Consider the following 15633-nt stretch of genomic DNA (forward strand, 5'->3'; position numbering starts at 1 on the left):
TTGTCATTAAAGTTTATTAAAATATTTGATGAGTAATTTTTCAGTTTTTAAAAAATCATTTGTACCACCTTTTCTAGATATACTACATAAATGTGATGCTATTGAAGTTTCTACAAGAACTTCAGATAAACTGTATTTTGTTAGTTATATATATTATATATTATATAATTGTATTATATATTATATACATTATATATAGTATTATATGTGGTACTATATTATATATTAATATATTTCAAGTTTCTGTGGATGAAATAGTTTCTTCTCTTCAATTGCAGATTCTTTATCCTGTCCTGTTATGCAAAATGTTCAGCCTCCCAAGTCCAGCCCAGTGGTATCTACTGTTTTATCAGGATCCTCAGGATCCTCATCAACAAGAACACCTCCCACTGCAAATCACCCAGTTGAGCCTGTGACCTCAGTTACACAGCCATCAGAGCTATTACAACAAAAAGGTATTTGAGATATTTATTATTGTATATGCACACAGACGCACATACGTATTTATAGAAGATATGAAAAAAAGTTACTTATAATCTCAATCCAAACACAACTTTTGGAATATTAACGTACAGTGTCTCATATATGTTTTACATAATTACATACCATTTTGTATTTTGCTTTTCTTTTTATTACACATAGTTCTTCATATATATTGAGTCTTTATTGCTCTTTTTATGGCTAATTATTCATTGTGTCAGTGTATAATGGTTTATTTCATTCCTCTGTCATGGGACATTTATTTCGTATTTTTTAAAGGTTATTATAGTTTCTTTTAGGATAGAGAAGCCAAAACTTTATTATTTAGTGATTCTCCATATCCTATTTGATTATTTCTGTGCTTTTTGTTATTGATAATAGAAAGTAAGCTTTGACAGAATTTTGCAAATGAAAGGGGGTGAAAATGAAATTGTAACCCATACTCTTGCGTCATTGAAGAACTATATGATTTATTGTTTGTTTAATATTCTCCATGTGTTAAGTAAGTAAAAGGTAATAAAATGTGTTGTTTTGACCCTGCTTCCCCACATTGTTTCTTTTGGCAGTTTTTGTTTTTGTTTTTGTTTTTCCTGTCTGGCTAAAATTCCAAAGTATTGATGTTTCAGGTTAATATATGGCATTTTTTATTTGATCAGAGATGATTGAACTGTTTTCAAGAATCTGTAGTTTGTATTTCCAGAGCAACCATTGTATTATTTTAGGGACTGTACTCACTATGTAATGACAGCTCCTAACGTTGAGTGTGAAGAACCTTCTTATAGGTCTGAAACTGAGAAAAGGAAAAAAGCATGATAAATTCCTAGGGTGATCTCATTGCTTGTATCTGTTGAGTGTCTATATGATCAACAGAGACCTTTCTGTCAATTGATCAGATGATACATTACACATTTTCTTACTTGGTTTTTTAGGAAAAGGAACTGCAGCACCAAAGAGTGTCTGTTGATTCTCAACAAACCAGTGGGTATACTGGAAACTGAATTTAGTTCTTAAAAGTATTTGCCTTCAAAGTGAAGGTCCAGTAGTAGTTTTGTTTATCACAAATCAGAAAAGCTTTTAGGATAGATCAAAGCCCTAACTAAATGAATGGTGTCTTTTCTTGTTTTTCCTCTACATTGATGACTGCCTTCCATTTCTTAAATGTTTTGCTTTTTTTGGCCTATTACATTGCCCGTGCTGCTTATTTCTTCCTATTGTGTTTTTTTTTTTTTTTGGAGTTGGGAGTCTTGCTCTGTCACCCGGGGTTGAGTGCAGTGGCACGATCTTGGCTCACTGTAGCCTCTGCCTCCTGGGTTCCAGCGATTCTCCTGTCTCAGCCTCCTGGGTAGCTGGGATTACAGGCGCACGCCACCTCGCCCTGCTAATTTTTGTATTTTTGGTGGAGATGGGGTTTTACCATGTTGACCAATCTGGCCTCGAACTTTTGACCTCAGGTGATCCGCCCACCTTGGCCTCCCAAAGTGCTGGGATTACAGGCGTGAGCCACCACGCCCAGCCCCTATCATATTTTCTTTTTTACCATCTTACTGTAAATACCATCCTACCATCTTTTTATAAATATTATTTTGTAAATGGTTTGCCTACTAAACAATTGCAATTATGTTTCTTCTTTTTTCTATTAAAATATATTTTGAAAGTAGAAGAAGCTGCCATTTATTGAGCACATACAATATATCAGATACTTTATATCTCATTAATTCACATATTAATCTTATGACATAGATATTCTTCCTTTTTTACAGATGAGAAAAGTGAGATTGACAGAGGTTAGGTAACTTGCCCAAGACTACAAGTTAATAAGTAGCAAAGCAAAAGATTTTTTAACTCAGATCTCTCTATCTTGTATTCTTTCTATAAAATAAAGCTGAATTTTTGTTGTCATTGGCTGTTGACAAACTAACTCTTGGTTTACCTAAGATAAGTTTCTTGCTTAAGTAACAGAAAATATCATACTGGGGACATCTGAATTGTAGTTTTTATTGTTCCTTTTTCATAAGTAGGAGAATGGCCTCTTAGTGACTTCTTTGTCTTTGGAGAGATCTGGGCTACACAACCTAATTGAGTCAGGGCTACCACATATGGTGGTGCGAATTGTCATTTGCATGAATGGAGCTTCTTCGAATTGTGCAGTGTATCATCTGCATAGGGTTTACTGTGGGCCTGATATGACCTACTAAAGTGATTATACTTAAAAAGAGATTAGCTTTTTTCTTCCAAATTCAAAGACACCGTTGCTTAGTTGTTCTCCCAAGACTAAACATTTTTTTTCTGTTTTTAGGGGAGACATCAAATTTTTGTTTGGGTAGCCCCTAAAATTTTTTTTATAAACTACCTACTTGAACATTTTTTAGATTGATATCTAAAATTTTTCATCAAAAATTTAAATACTTGTAGTTATGCAGTTTTTAACATATATGCTGGCTGACTTTTAAAACAGAGATGTTACATTATTCTTTCAAATGTACCCTTTGGAATGATACCTACCATCGTCCTTTTGCAAAACACACAAATACCCCTTCTTTAACATTTGGGAAGTTTACATTTTTCATTTTTCTATTTGATGGCATATCCCCTTTCCTTAATGTAATAATAAAATATATTCTTACACTAGAAACTCTTTTATCACTCTATTGTGCTTTTCCGTGACCATAATATATAAAATGAAATGTTAAAATTTGTTTTATTATCTATGACTTTAAGTCTCTAAATAGTATATTTTCTTTTGAATGAAGCCATCAATCATTACAACTTTTTCTCTCTCTCTTTTTTTTTTTTGAGACAGACTCACTCTGTCACCCAGGCTGGAGTGCATTGGCATGATCTTGGGTCACTGCAGCCTCTGCCTCCCAGATGCAAGCGATTCTCATGTCTCAGCCTCCTGAGTAGCTGGGATTACATGCGTGTGCCAACATGCCCAGCTAATTTTTGTATTTTTAGTAGAGACAGGGTTTCACCATGTTGACCAGGCTGGTCTCAAACTCCTGGTCTCAAGTGATCTGCCTGCCTAGGCCTCCCAAAGTGTTAGGATTACAGGTGTGACCATTGTGCCTGGCCAATCACTACAGCTTTTATTGTTGGTATAAAATTGGTCAAAACAACATAAACATCATGAATTTTGGTATTTATGTGAAGTATGTTTTTATTGGAAATACATCTTTCAGTGAAATGAATGGGCTGTCTGCTCTCCCCACTATAGTTTTGTATCTGAGTTGAATATGATTCATTGTTAGAATATGATAATGTTCAGATAAATTTCATTCTTAGTTTTTATTTTCATACATATAATTGCTGAGAAACATTGTTCACATAAAGTAGATTAGAATTACTTGTAAGAATTCTGCTAAAGCAGTATCATTCTGTTTTGCTTTATTTTGCTTTTACTCTTTTTAACATTCTGAGTTACATGTCAGAAATTATTGTTTGTTAGATTTTATTTTCCAGGTGGTAGTTGTTAACATTATTATTTCATATAACAGTTTGTAATTTGCAAATCCCTTTAACTTTTCTATCTGTCTTACTTTCTCATCACATGGAACAAGCATATCGTATGTTTTCTTCCTTTTGTAAGTGAGGAAATTTAAGTTTAGAAAGATTACATGTCTTACCTTAAGACCTACAGAGTTGGAAGGAGAGGTACCCAGGCCCATTGCGCACCTTTTGCCTTCAAACTCAGTACTTGTTTTACTCTATCAGCAGTTATTCAAAATATTTTGAATTTCCTTCTACCATGGCCAATATAGCTTACCATACTTTTTATTATTTTTATTTATTTATTTATTTTGAGACAGGGTCTTGTTTTGTTGCCTAGGCTGGAGTGCAGTAGCTCAGCTCACTGCAGCCTCAACCCTTGAGACCACTGGGGCTCAAGCGATATTCCCACCTCAGCCTCCTGAGTAGCTAAGGCCACAGGCACACACTGCCACATCTGACTAATTTTTTAAAAAATTATTTGTAGAGAGGAGGTCTTACAGTGTTGCCCAGGCTGGTCTTGAACTCCCAGGCTCGAGTGATTATCCCACCTTGGCCTCCCAAAGTGCTCAGATTACAGGTGTGAGCCACTGTGCCTGGCTACCGTACCCTGTAAGTGTGTTTTTATCAAAAACAAGCTATGATACAGGCCATTTATTTTATGGATGATATCTCCATATGACCTAATTGGCAAAAGCAGTCCTCAAAACTTATCAAAGCATATACTACTAAGTACTAACAGATTCACTTGTTGGTAAATATTTTTTTGTTAAAAAGATGTAGAAAGTGTTAAATATTTTATAAAATATAAAAATTAAGAATTGACTATATTTTATCATGAAAAGGTTGTAAAATATTTTATTGAACATGTCACATTGACTGAAATCACAGAATTTTTATCTTGAGTTTTAGTGAGTATGTTTTAAAAACACTTGGTAGTCCTAGAAAATACTCCATTTGTTTTTAAAATAATTACAACTGGGCATGGTGGCTCACGCCTGTAATACCAGCACTTTGGGAGGCAAAGGTGGGTGGATCATTTGAGGTCAGGACTTCGAGACCAGTCTGGCCAACATGGTGAAACCCCATCTCTACTAAAAATGTAAAAAAATTAGCTGGGCGTGATGGCACAGGCCTGTAATCCCAGCTACTCGGGAGGCTGAGGCAGGAGAATCACTTGAACCGGGGAGGCAGAGGTTGCAGTGAGCTGAGATCATGCCACTGCACTCCAGCCTGGGTGACAGAGTGAGACTCTGTCTTAAAAAAAAAATAAAAATTAATAAAATAAAATAATTAGCAGGACTGAGTGTTGGTGGGGGGTTCTTTTTTTTCTAATGATGTGCCCTGAAAAGAACAGCTGAAAATAATTTTAATTGAATATACCCAAAAACATGTTTTTAAAGTTAGTGATATAGCTCACATTTATTTCGTATTTAGTATGTGTCATGCACCATTCTAAGCATTTGAAATATATTAACTCATTTAATCCTTACCACAACCATTTGAAGTATTACCCTATTTTATAGGTAATGTAAGTGAAGAACAGAGGTTAGTAACTTGCTCAAGGACATACCAGTAGTTAAGTGATAGAACCTGGAGTTGAACCCAGAGTCCTCATCTTTATCCATAATGTTACGCTCCTTCTCTGTTCAGTATTTCCTACTGTGTACTGTATAGTAAGAGACTGGCATACATTACAGCAGTGTGTCATAGTAAGAATTAGGATAAACTAAGGTCGTGTGTTTCCTTTGTAAAATAAAAGAAAGGCTGTCATTAACACGGGCACTTTTTTAGGTGGGTAAGTTTGAGGAAAGAGAGTACTTACAGGAATCGACATCTGAAAATTGATTTCCTTAAAACCATTCTTTCGTGGGGACCCTTGAAAAGTCTTCTAGTGTGTACACCTAGTTTCCAGTTTAGGAAAGAGAGCAGTTACTCAAAAGTCTGAACTCCTGAATTTAAAAAAGCTAATCTCCACAAGAGATTTGTTCTCTTAAGATTAGTTTGATTTATTCGTGGTATAGCTGTATCTAGGGAACACTGAAGAATATTAAGCAGCACCAAGGATATGTTCTCCTGGAAAGATTTGCCTGAGGGTACTTTAATGGTTGGTTATTTAAACTAAATGTCCTTTCGAAAATATTGGTGCCCTTTGAATAACAGAGTGCTGCATCATGTTAGATTCTATAAAGTGTTTCGTGTTTCTTGGTTGAGTAGATTTATACCTTGGAAGCTCTGGTTAAGATAGAATAAATTATGATATAACATTCCTTCTCCATTCGGTGGTGGTGGTGGTAGAGGTAGCTAGCTACTCCATGTACATACATTTCTACAGTGGGTTTCAGGCTGAGCTCTGGGAAAGGATGTCATATTTTACCACCTTATATATTTGATCTATGTATCTCATACATAGATTTTGGCTCTTAAAGAGAATCTGAATTAGAGGCACTTCAGGAAGCATTCACATATCCTAGAATAGATGACTTGGCTATCAACCCCTTGCCGGCTGTAGCTCCCCATTTGTTGTAGTCTGTATGTGCTATACCCAACCTAGAGCAGGGCGCCATGCCTGGCTAATTTTTTTTTTTACTTTTTACAGAGATGGGGTCTCACTATGTTGCCCAGGCTGGTCTTGAACTCCTGGCTTCAAGTGATACTCCTGCCTGAGCCTCCCAAAGTGCTGGGATTATAGACATGAGCAATTGTACTTGGCTCAAATTTTCGTTTTAATTGGGCTTTTTGTCAGAAGAATGTGCCACTCTGAATTTGTTTTTGGTATTGTTTCTTGTATTACTTGAACCTATTTTACATTTATTTTTATTTTCTCATGAAGTGCTGGGATTATAGACATGAGCAGTTGTGCTTGGCTCAAATATTCGTTTTAATTGGGCTTTTTGTCAGAAGAATGTGCCACTCTGAATTTGTTTTTGGTATTGTTTCTTGTATTACTTGAACCTATTTTACATTTATTTTTATTTTCTCATGAAGTGCTGGGATTATAGACATGAGCAATTGTGCTTGACTCAAATATTCGTTTTAATTGGGCTTTTTGTCAGAAGAATGTGCCACTCTAAATTTGTTTTTGGTATTAAGTTTGTTTCTTGTATTACCTGAACCTATTTTACATTAATTTTATTTTATTTTATTGACATTGATTTTTATTTTATTGATTTTTATTTTATTTACATTGATTTGAATTTGGGATACTGCTATTTTACCGATATTAAAAGATGTTTCAGCAAAGCTAGCAGATTTTTCCATGACTTTTTTTAGTCATTGTTGAAAGATCAAAGCTTCATTCATCTACAGTTTAACCTTTGCTTCTAAACTCAAATTTTATTCTTAATAGTTTTTTTTTGTTACTCTAGAGATGAGTTGTTTATCCATGCTAATCAAGTATGCTAGTCACCTGAAAAAAAAATAAAGAGAGCATTAAAGCACTATCGTGTGATTTTGGTGAGGCAGGGCTTCATTGTACCCCAATATTAGGAAATGTTCTTAAACATCCCCACTATGTTTCTGGCTTTTTCTTTTTTTTTCAAAGTAGAGCCATGAGATTTTCCATACAAGGATGTTTATTCTTATTTAAGAAGTGTTTTCATTTTCTTTTTTCTTTTTCTTTTTCTTTTTCTGAGATGGAGTCTTGCTCTGTCACCAGGCTGGAGTGCAATGGCACAATCTCTGCTCACTGCAACCTCTGCCACCCAGCAGAGGCGATTCTCCTGCCCCAGCCTCCCAAGTAGCTGGGACTACAGGCGTGCGCCACCACGCCCAGCTAATTTTTGTATTTTCAGTAGAGACAGGGTTTCACCATGTTGGCCAGGATGGTCTCGATCTCTTAACCTTGTGATCCTCCCACCTTGGCCTCCCAAAGTGCTGGGATTACAGGCTTGAGCCACCATGCCCAGCCTTCATTTTCAATTAAGATAATTTTTATTTTCCCTCTTAAAAACTGTATATATGTTAATTTTTAAAGTCCTCATTCTACCAGATCAAATAATAGAAATACCCAATTACATTTTTTTAAGGGAATTAGTAAACAGTTACCAATACCAGTTTATTGTGCCCTTTTCTACAGAATCTGCCTTCTGTTGGTATATTTCACACAGGACCAGTCTTATTCACCTGTTTCAGACTCACTAGGCAATAGGATGACACTGACATGACTGGCTGTCTCAGAAAATTCAGTTTTCTGTAATTCTCACACTTGTAGGGTCACAGATAATAAGTCCCCCAGCCCCCCGTCCCCCACTCCCAGAGTATCTACTGTTAGCAGAGAACTATGCCGAATACAGTTTTTTTCTTTAACTGTGATTCTTCTTCTGTTATGGGAGCTGAGTTTACCATCAAGGTAACATTAGCAGAAGGAAGGGGTACCACGTATGTGTTTTGTATGCTGTACAAAATCAGTTCACTATAAATGATCACTGCCCACCAAAAATGCACAATCCCAAAGGAAATATACCACAGGGCCATAAGGTCGAAGGAGATAAACATGTATAGAGCTCAGTAAACTTTTCAGGCAATATTATTGCAGCTTCCTAAATACTAACTGTTTTGGACAATACATGATAGATACCTTTTCACACTTAAGCCAGTCCATATTAAAGCTGCTTTTACTAAACTGCTTTGCAGAGATTTTCTAATGGTTCTAGTTTTGATAATGAATTTGCTAATATTAATATGCATGTTGGGATGTTCTTTGGAATGTCAGAGTTCTTTCTCACTTTTAATGCAATGTCAAATTTTTATTTCTCATCTTTCCTGTTGGTTTGACTCTTATGTTTGTGCTTTCCACTTTACAGGCGTGCAGTATGGTGAATATGTTAATAACCAAGCTAGCTCCGCACCAACTCCCTTGTCATCAACTTCCGATGATGAGGAAGAGGAGGAGGAGGATGAGGAAGCAGGTCTGCTTTAGCTTTACACCAGTTCTTGATCTTTTCCTGCTCAAGTTTTCTTTTTGTTTCCACAGTCTTACTTAGCCTTTTAAAAAAGAGTCTTTGAAGATTTAGCATGATGAACTTACGAGGTTTGCATTATAGAAGATGTGTCACATAAAATAAGGTGTTTGTTTTGTTTTTCCTCCTTTAGGCATCTTTGCCATACTGTAAATAATAGAATCAGAATACCTCTTTCATGACAGTAGAGTGCATTCTTCTTTCAGAAATGCATTTTCTCCCATGTCACATGCAAAATAATGAGTACTGACTGAAGCTTTTGGCTGATGATTGCTCTAGCATCGTTTTAGGAATAATGCTTCATTTTCTGCTTTGCCTGCTACTTTAGTCTAATCAAAATAAGCCATGCGGATTTTATAATAGGGATAGAGAAATAGGACAGTGTTTCAGTGAGGTCCTTTTGGCTTTTCTTGTCATGTATTTAGAAGGCCCAGAATTTGTAGTTATTTTCCGGCTTCATGAAATAGTACATATCTTGCTAGCTGAAGAAGTTGTGCATATGGTTATGTGTTGCAAACTGTTTAATATCTTTTTCTGCCTTTGATAGGTAGAACACTGCTAAAAATTAAGCAGTTCAGTTCCTCCATTAATTCTAATACAGGTTGAATATCCCTTATCTGAAATGCTTGGGGCCAGAGTGTTTCAAATTTCATATTTTTTCAGATTTCAGAATATTTGCTGCATATACATAGTGAGATAGTTTGAGGATGGGACTCAAGTCTAAATACTAAATTCATTTATGTTTCATATACACCTATACACATAAACTAAAGATAATTTTGTACTATATATATTTTTTTATTTTGCTTTGTTTTTTATTTTTGAGACAGGATCTCACTGTGTCACCCAGGCTGGAGTGCAGTGACACAATCATGGCTCCTGCCAACCTTCGCCTCCCAGGCTCAAGCCATCCTCCTGTCTCAACTCCCACGTAGCTGAGACTACAGGCCACCCTGCACAGTTAATGTTTGTATTTTTTGTAGAGATGGGGTTTCGCCATGTTGCCCAAGCTGGTCTTGAACTCCTGCACTCAGGGAATCTGCCCACCTCAACCTCCCAAAGTGCTGGGATTACAGGCATGAGCTACCTTGCCAGGCTTGTACTATATATATATATATATATATATACACATACACACACACACACACACACACACACACGCACACACATATATACACACACACACATATTATACATATGTGTTTTTTATGTATGTATTTATATATATTTATTTATGTATTTATATATATATATGTATGTATATATATATATTTTTTTGAGATGGAGTCTTGCTCTGTTGCCCAGGCTGGAGTGCAGTGGAGCGATCTCGGCTCACTGCAAGCTGCACCTTCCGGGTTCACACCATTCTCCTGCCTTAGCCTCCCGAGTAGCTGGGACTACAGGCACCCGCCACCATGCCTGGCTAATTTTCTGTGTTTTTAGTAGAGATGGGGTTTCACTGTGTTAGCCAGGATGGTCTTGATCTCCTGACCTCATGATCCGCCTGCCTTGGCCTCCCAAAGTGCTGGGATTACAGGCGTGAGCCACAGTGCCCGGCCTTGTGCAATATTTTTGATAATTTTGTACATGATACAGAGTTTTGCCTGTGACTTGTCATATGAGGTCAGGTGTGGAATTTTCCACTTGTGGTGTCATGTCAGCCCTCATAAAATTTTGGATTTTGGAGCATTTAAGATTTTGGATTTTCACATTAGGGACTCTCAACTTATAGTTTAAGACTGAACCAATAACTGATGATCTTTCAAGTTATTATATGTGACCATAATTCTCCTGTTCTAAATGTGAAGATCTGTTCTACAAACAATCATTTTAACCAAAAATTTCTATTTCCTGTGCATTTAAAAATATTTAAATCATTATATGCGACTCGAGGGAATAAAAATTGGGGGTGACAGGTGGGAAATAATTTTTCTTACTCTAAATATGTAAGTACCCATCTATGTTTCTGAAATTTTTTTTGTAATTTTAGATTTTAACAAAATTTCAAACTCACAGAAGTATAAAAGAAACCCGCATGTACGCTTTACCCAGATAAACCATTTTTGCCACATTTGCTTTATAATTCTCTATCAACATATTTTTGCTATACCATTTGCAAGTAAATTGGAGACATCATGAACTTTACCCCTAATACTTTATGTTTCCTAATCATAAGGTCAGTGTCTTAAATAACCAAAATACAGTTATCAAGAAATAGAGCATTGATGCAATAATATCTGATAACACTGTTCATTGTCAAATATCAGTTGTCTGAAGTAGATCAGCTATAAAGCTGTTTTCATGGTCCAGGATCCAATTTGGATCATGCGTTGAATTTAGTTGTCATGTTAGACTCCTTTAGTCTCCAACAGTTCATTAGCCTCTTTCCTTGCCTTTACATTTTCAAAGAGTACAGACCAGTTATTTTGTAAAATGTTCCCCAATGTGGGTTTATCTGAGGTTTCCTCATGATTAGATTCAGACCATGCATTTTTCGGAGGATTACCACTAAAACAATGTTGTGTTCTCAGTGCATCCTATTTGAGGCACATGATGTCAATTTGTTCTCATATTGATGAGGTTAACTTTTATTATTTGAATACGGTGGTATCTGCCAGGTTTCTCCACTATAAAGTTACTGTTTTTCCCTGTTAAAATTAATAAGTCATTTGTGGGGAGTTTCTTTGAGACTATGTAAATGTTCTGTTCTCCGAAAAAGAAAAAAAAAGAGAGAGAGATCAGAAAGATTTGGTGGCTAGGTGCAGTGGCTCACGCCTGTAATCCCAGCACTTTGGAAGTCCAAGGCAGGCGGATCACCTGGGGTCAGGAGTTTGAGAACAGCCTGGCCAACATGGTGAAACTATCTCTACTAAAAATAACAAAAATTAGCCAGGTGTGGTGGCGCACACCCATAGTCCCAGCTACTCTGGACGCTGAGGCAGGAGAATTGCTTGAACCTGGGAGGCAGAGGTTGCAGTGAGCCGAGATCACGCCACTGCCCTCCAGCCTGGGTGGCAGAGCGAGACTGTGTCTCAAAAAAAAAAAAAAAAAAAGATTTAGCATTTATGGCTTTTTTCTAATGTCTTGTTTATTATTTTTCTTGAGTATATTATAGATTTAAAATTCCTGAGTTTTTATGGCATTTGGATTTTAATAATACCTAACATTTTTAGCACTTACTGAATGCCACTCGTAGCAATACAGAGCTAGTATGTCTCCCTCGGTTTTTGTGTCAGTTTTTCTAGACTCACATCCCGACTTTTCACTTTCTAGCTTTGTGATAATGATAGTAACAATTACATATAGTTGTTTTAAGGATTGAAGATACTGTTTGTAAAGAGCTTAGAACAGTGTGTGGCAAATCGTAAACACTCAGAAAGATCAGCTGTCATTACCAGCATTGAGATTGTGTTATTGTCTGTTCTTCTCAACAATTCTGCAAGGCAGAAATAATCAACTCTATTTTACAGATGAATTAACTGCAGCCTGAATATGTTAAGTAACATTTGTCTGTGGTCATACAGCTGCTCAGTAGGCAGAGTAGAGATTCAAACTGAGGTCTTTCTGCAGAAAAGTATGAAAAAGAAGGTGTCTTCCTATCTAGTGAGAGAACATAAACTGCCAGAGTAGGTGGGAAGTAAAGGGCACATGACGGTAGTCACTACAGTGTTAAACGTACATGTTATCTTACTCCTGTGTTTTTTTCTACTCCAGAAAATAAGACTATATTATTGACATTTTTACTATAATCTTAGTGTTCTCTATTAATGGTTTTTTAAAATAATATCTTTGTTGGTTGCAAATTACAGAAACATTCTCAGTGGTGGGATGGGAAGAAAGTCTAGCTTTAAATGGAATTTTATTTTTTAAACCTTGCCCAGTTACAATAATTTATTTCATATGTACAGAGGTAAAAAGAAAGTGGCTGAAACTGGTGTGGGAATTACATGTAAGTGTCTAATAAAGTAGCGATTTGGAGTGCTCTACTTCTTAAGCATTTCAGTGGCATGTATTCCCTTTATTTGTGAGATTTTTGTGTGTTTAGTTTATGTGGGATTGTTCTCCAACTTTGAAAAAAATTTACTGAACAGTGATGAAAAATCAGCCAGCAGGGTGGAGAATCAGAAGTTATTGGGTTAGCAGTGTTAAGTGTTGAGGAAAGTTTGGCTGAAAGCTGAGGAAAAAAAAACAATTGGAAAATCTATCAGGAGGTATCTGTCTTGTTTTGTTTTTTTTCCCCCTCTGTAGCACTGTTTGGAGATAGAGGGAAGAGAGAACACGAAGAACATTTCCTGAGTCTCTTGCTAATATCTGTTATACCTGTGATATCTGTGAAGTTGTAATAGTAGCTCTGTGGAGTAGGTGTTATTATGAAATCTGTTGTTACTAATGAGGAGCAGCTCAGAGATGTCAGGTGTCCATTTTCCCTCAACTGTTAGGGAGTGGACATGGAGTTTGAGTTACAGCCTTTTCATGTTTTATGCAGGTTATGAGGAAATCTCAAATTATCTGGCTAATTTCAAGTTTAGCAATACTAGTAAGTATATTGCCTTTGTTGACCCATATTGCTTGTCTTTTAGAGACAGAAAACAGCTTAAGCCTTTTTTTTAAGGCTTAATTGCTTTCTGATACTCTTCCCTAGCTTCAAGGATTCTGAGCTATTCTTCTGATCTGTTCTCGTTACTTCTTTAGATTTCAGCTCCCTCTCTTTTTCTCTTTCCTTTTTTCTTCAAGCTGTAACATAGAGCCAGTAAAAGAATGAGAGAAAATTATTTCCAAGTACTGCATTTCATACTTGACCCCCATTTGATCTCAGAATACTTATTATCAGTAATTGTAGTGTAAAGTGACTGAGGCAAATCGATGCTATCCAAGGATTAAGCATGGGACAAGTACCAAAGCCATTGATTCAGTGGAAACCAGCTTGTATGCTAAAAGCAGTATTTTGCTTGGTATCAGGATTCCAAAGATCAATATATTAGCATAGCTCTGGCCATCAAATACGTGTAATATGATAGGGAAACAGATACCATATGATTACAGTACAACTTGAAAAGTGTAAGCAGGCACGGTGGCTCACGCCTGTAATCCCAGCACTTTGGGAGGCTGAGATGGGCAGATCACCTGAGGTCAGGAGTTTGAGACCAGCCTGGCTAACATAACGAAACCCCATATCTACTAAAAATACAAAGATTAGCCGGCCGTGGTGGCTGGCGTCTGTAATCCCAGCTGCTTTGGAGGCTGAGGCAGGAGAATCACTTGAACCCAGGAGACAGAGGTTGCAGTGAGCTGAGATCACGCCACTGCACTACAGCCTGAGTGACAAGAGTGAGACTCTGTCTCAAAAAAAAAAAAAAAAGAAAAGTGTATTAATTCAGGATTGAGAATGTGCTCCTGCATAGAAGAGGAAATGATTTTCTGTGGGCATACAGGAAAAGTTTGATAAAGGATTTGAAATTTGAAGGATGAGTAGTAATTTGCCATGTGAAGAAAGGAAATTATGGCTAACAGACATAATGCATAAACAGAAGAAAAAAATGTAGTATTGGGTCAAGAGTCAGAAGTTTGGTGTAACTGCAAAATAAGGTAAAAGGGAGGATGGTAAAGGGACAGGTGAGAGATGCAGGTGGAAAGGACAAGTAGAAGCCAAATTTTGAAGTTTGTTTTATGACAGTGTGAAGGCATTTAGACCTTATTCACTAAGATGGTGGGGAAATTAGTGAAGGTTGTTTTTAAGCATGTTCAGAATGTTAACACATAAGTTTTCAATCAGGTACTGTTTTATAAAAATACCTCTTTGATTTATTTGCCAGTAATGGCATGACCTCTGATTAATGCATTACTTAGAACGCATTAATCTAAATAGCAAAATATCATGAGTCTGTTTAGCTTACTGATTTATTTGGGTTTATAACAATTATCATTGCTTTGATATTTTGACAGGTTCAAAAATAGAGATTTGCAGTTATTTTTTCTTCTGAAAGTGAATTTAAAGTAAACTAGCAGATTTCAAACTATTCAGTAAACAAAATAGAATAAAAAAATTAATACTTTAAAACTTATAGCCTTATTAAAATGAACAATCTTTAAAATATTAACAGTTGATTTGACATGAAAGAAACTAAACATCTTAACTAAGTAGTAGTATGTTCTTTGGAATAAGTTCATATATAAGTAATCTTTTATCTTTGGACTTTATTTTTTTTCAAGAGTAGTTATTTCTTGATATATACATTTAAAAGTTTTTCTTAGAATGCCCATGAGATTTTTAATAGCAGTTTTGAGAAATAATTCACATACCATAAAATTCACCTATTTAAGTTGTGCTGTTCTGCAGTTTTTAGCATATTCACAAAGTAGCAACCATCACTACTATGTAATTCCAGAACATTTTCTTCACCCCAAAATAGAAACTTCATATGTTTTAGCCTTCTTCCCATTCTACCCTCCCCGCACAACCACACACAGCTCTAGGCAACCATTAATCCTCTGTCTCTACAGGTTTGTCTATTTTGAACATTTTGTATGTAGAGATCGTATAATATGTGGTTGTTACTTGCATCTTTCTTTTAACATAATGTTTTCAGGGTTCATCCACATTATGGCATATGTCAGTACTTTATTATTTTTTGTTACCAAAAAATATTCCATATGTGAATGTATCACATTTTATTTATCCATTCATGAGTTGATGGACATTTGGGTT

General features: G+C 36.0%; 1 protein-coding gene across 8 annotated transcripts in view; it reads left to right on the forward strand.

Annotated features, from left to right (window-relative positions):
• Window positions 1-15633, forward strand: part of SEC24B (SEC24 homolog B, COPII coat complex component) — a 104788-nt gene that overhangs the window by 38872 nt on the left and 50283 nt on the right. For 4 of the 8 annotated variants that reach the window (XM_055385723.2, XM_031010334.3, XM_031010335.3 and 1 more), the window contains 2 exons: window positions 279-455; window positions 8772-8876. In XM_055385723.2, coding sequence (XP_055241698.1) covers window positions 279-455; window positions 8772-8876 — 282 coding nt within the window. The remainder of the gene's footprint in view (window positions 1-278; window positions 456-8771; window positions 8877-15633) is intronic. The other 4 variants (XM_031010336.3, XM_031010337.3, XM_055385726.2 and 1 more) reach the window with 1 other exon arrangement.

This window comes from Gorilla gorilla, chromosome 3 (genome assembly GCF_029281585.2).
Source record: "Gorilla gorilla gorilla isolate KB3781 chromosome 3, NHGRI_mGorGor1-v2.1_pri, whole genome shotgun sequence".
In the NCBI taxonomy this organism is placed as follows: Eukaryota; Metazoa; Chordata; class Mammalia; order Primates; family Hominidae; genus Gorilla; species Gorilla gorilla.